Genomic DNA, 3,431 nt, shown 5'->3' on the forward strand with positions numbered 1-3,431 from the left:
GTCTTCCCAGGAGGGTGAATGACACAGACACAGGCTGAGAGCCTCTCAGTTTTTTGGTTTTGGTGGGGGTTTTTTAATGGTAACTATTTTTAATTCAATATTAACCTTGTTCAAAAATTTTATGCATGGTTACTCAAGTTTGTGTATCTAAAAATATGAGCAAGTTTCAGCAACTACAGGTTTTGATTAGCAAAATATAGATGCTTTTCTCCCCCGACTTTATTGGGGAATAATTGACAGATGTAATTATATGTATTTAAAATGTTCAAAGTAATGATGTGATATACATTATGGAATGATTACGAAGGTCAAGAAAATTAACATATCCATCCCCTCACAAAGCTCTGTGTGTGCGTGTATGTTGAGAAGGCTTAAAATCTTACTCTTGGAAACTTTCAGATATGCAATATACACCATAGTCACCACGCTGTAATACTGGATCCTCAGAACTCATTCATCTAATACCTGAAAGTTTGTACCCTCTGACCTACATCTCCCCATTTTCCATCCCTTATGTCCTGGCATCCACCATTCTGTTCTCTGCTTCTGTGAAATCAGTTTTTTTAAGCTTACATATAAGTGATACCAAGCAATGTTTTTCTTTCTCTGTCTTATTTTACTTAGCATAATGCCCTCCAGATTCATCCATATTGTCATAAATGACAGAATTTCCTTTTTATGGCTGAATAATATTTCTGTGTGTGTGACCTTGTTTTAATCCATTCATCTGTTAAAAGATACTTAGACTGTTGTCAATGCTGCAGTGAACATGGCAGTGCAGATGCATCTTCGAGACAGTGATTTCGTTTCCTTGGGGCATACCTCCAGACGTGGAATTTCTGGGTCGTATGGTAGTTCTCTTTTTAATTCCTTGAGGAGCCTTCCTACTGTTTTCCCTGGTGGCTGGATCAGTTTCCATTGCCACCAGCAGTGCCCAGGGTTCCCTTTCTCCACAGCCTCGTCAGCACTTGTTATCTCGTTTTGTTTTTTTTTTATAATGCCTGTCCTACCAGGTGCGACGTGATCTCATTGTGGTTTTGAGTTGCTTTCCTCTGATAATTAGTGATGTCGAGCACCTCTTCGTGTGCTTATTGGCCATGTGAATGTCTGCTTTAGAAAAGCGGCTATTCATGTCCTTTGCCCAATTTTTAATCAGATTATTTGCTTTTTTGCTATTGAGTTATATGAGTTCTTTATACATTTTGGTTATTAACTCTTTATTAGGGGTTAAGGGTTGCAGATATTTTCTCCCAAACCGTAGGTTGCCTTTTCAATTTATTATTATTTCCTTTGCCGTACAGAAGCTTTCTAGTTTGAGGAGTCCCACTCGTTTACTTTAGCTTTCATTGCCTCGAGTCTCAGTTTTGTTTAGTTGTGGGGCGTATGGGACATGAGAGGATCATCAGGTACTTCTGACTAATAAGCATCTTATGCTCTTTCTTCTCTTCATCTCCTTCTAACCCCCTGATCTTTTTATCCTCTCTTTCCTGGAAGTGTAGTGCTGGCTGCTGAGCATGTCAGATTCCCCTGCCTGCCTTAGGAAGTTAGTCCCATGGAAGCCCTGCTCCAGCATAATTCTTCTCTACTCACATGATTTCTCTGAAAATCCCCAAGGTTCTTGTTTTCGAGGTTTAGTAGGTTTCCAACAATCAAAGGACTGTCGATACAATAAAAAATAGTAAGACTCATGGCTTACCTCACACTGACTGGCTCCAGGGAATGGTTCTTTTTAGCAAGGAAAAATGACTTCTTAAAGGTCAAAATTATTTGACATTTGTCATGGCTAAGACTTCTTTACCTCTAAAAGTTTATTGCAGAAGGAAAAAGAAACTTTGACTGTTTAAAACAATCTATAGTATTTTATTTTTACAAAGCAAAATGCTTATATACAGCATGAGTTAATAACCATTGTGCCATCTACCTTTATTTTTCAGCTTATTTTTATAGACAGGGTAAAAGAGAAAGCTCTTCGAGCTCTTTTCTTAAAAAGTAAATAAAGATGGGTATATCTGTAGACTGAATCGTGTACGGCGGTTTTGCGTAAGCATCCACAGGGGACTTCTCCCTACCTCCCGTTTGAGCCCCCCGGCCACTGCTAGACCCACTGCCTGCTTTCAGTGCTGTGTCCTGATTGAAGCTGAGTAGCAGAGACGCTCGGGCCAATTGCAAGGCCCGATGCCCTCCGGTCAAGGCTCACTTGCGTCAGCTCACCTCCAGCAGAATAGTCTTTGTCTTTAAAATAAAAAATGCGTAGACTGAAGATAGTTTCATTGAATTTAAAAGCAGAAACTCCTCTTTCCCATAACCCTCTTTCACTCCTTTCTCTAATACCCAAGTGCCTCTTCCTCAGAATCAAAATAAATGGTTCTTTAGCAAAGGGACTTGTTTTCTGCCCTCATGTAACCTTAGGCCTTACAAAAAATCGATAAGTGATCTCACCGTTCTTTTTCATTCATAGAAAAATCATGTGGAAAGGCAGCTGCTGCTATATCAGAGATCACAGCAGGTAGAGCTGACTCAGGCCAGCCCCCTGAGAAGTATGTGTCAGGACCCATCGTGTTGAAATACTTCAGCCCGTTTACTGTCCCATCCTCGGTACATATGATTGCATTGTGTCCCTCAGAGACCTACACTCTCCCTGGAGATCACAGGCCATTTTCCAAACATACCCTTCCAGCCTCCCTTCCTCTCCTCCTCCGCCCTTGCCCCACCTCTGTTTGTCTCGGTTTTGCCAGCCCCGCTCCACAGCAGGCCTCCTTTCAGGGCTGGAAGTCTTCTGGGCGGATTTTCATCTCCACCCGTTTGAGGGAGTAGGTGGAGCCATGCCAGCCGTACCAGGTGATGCCGTCCAGGTGCCTGTTGTGCTCACCGTGGCGGTAGAAGACTCCGTTGAGATTGGAGTCTGTGCAGCAGTTGTACCAGTACCCACCTGGCACGAGAAACAGACCCGTGCAGTGAGGCGGTGTGTCCCCCCTGGGAAATGGCCGGCGGACCAGACCGCAGGGATTTGTGAACTTGTTTTCTGAAAAGCAGCTAAGCAATTAGAGCTGATGTAGAAAAGATATACCAAAGCTCGAACACCAGCTGTGCAGTTGTAAGTCCCACTTTCTGCTCAGGTGGGACTGTGGGCTGGTACCCGAACTTCCCCCACCCCCACATCTCACCTTTGCGGAGCTGCGCACACTTGTCTAAGCAGTTGTCGTTGTCCTTGTCCTTGGTGCTGAAGGCCGTGTTGTTATGATAGACGAGGGCGTCGTTCCCCACGTTGCCGCTGTAGTTCCCCAGGAAGAGGCGATAGCTGTTCAGTTCATTGCCCAGAACAAAGTGGCTGTACTCGGCGTAGCGCAGGTCGCCCTCCCAGTCCTGCCAGGGAGGGGGCGGAGCCTGAGAGAACGGCAGCTGGGCGCCATCCCCCAGCCCGCCATGCCCCC

The 3,431-nt window shown here is 44.4% G+C and overlaps 2 protein-coding genes across 3 annotated transcripts in view; one reads left to right on the top strand and one right to left on the bottom strand.

Moving 5' to 3' along the window:
- The window catches only part of MTOR (mechanistic target of rapamycin kinase), a 110,049-nt gene that overhangs the window by 46,311 nt on the left and 60,307 nt on the right, over window positions 1-3,431 (top strand). The gene's annotated exons all lie outside the window — the stretch shown is intronic.
- Window positions 671-3,431, bottom strand: part of ANGPTL7 (angiopoietin like 7) — a 9,766-nt gene continuing 7,005 nt past the window's right edge. The window contains exons 4-5 of the mRNA XM_006914360.2: window positions 3,165-3,363; window positions 671-2,929 (exon numbers count right to left, since the gene is read on the bottom strand). Coding sequence (XP_006914422.1) covers window positions 2,760-2,929; window positions 3,165-3,363 — 369 coding nt within the window. The 3' untranslated portion in view covers window positions 671-2,759. The remainder of the gene's footprint in view (window positions 2,930-3,164; window positions 3,364-3,431) is intronic.

Source organism: Pteropus alecto, unplaced genomic scaffold (genome assembly GCF_000325575.1).
Source record: "Pteropus alecto unplaced genomic scaffold, ASM32557v1 scaffold125, whole genome shotgun sequence".
Classification (NCBI taxonomy): domain Eukaryota; kingdom Metazoa; phylum Chordata; class Mammalia; order Chiroptera; family Pteropodidae; genus Pteropus; species Pteropus alecto.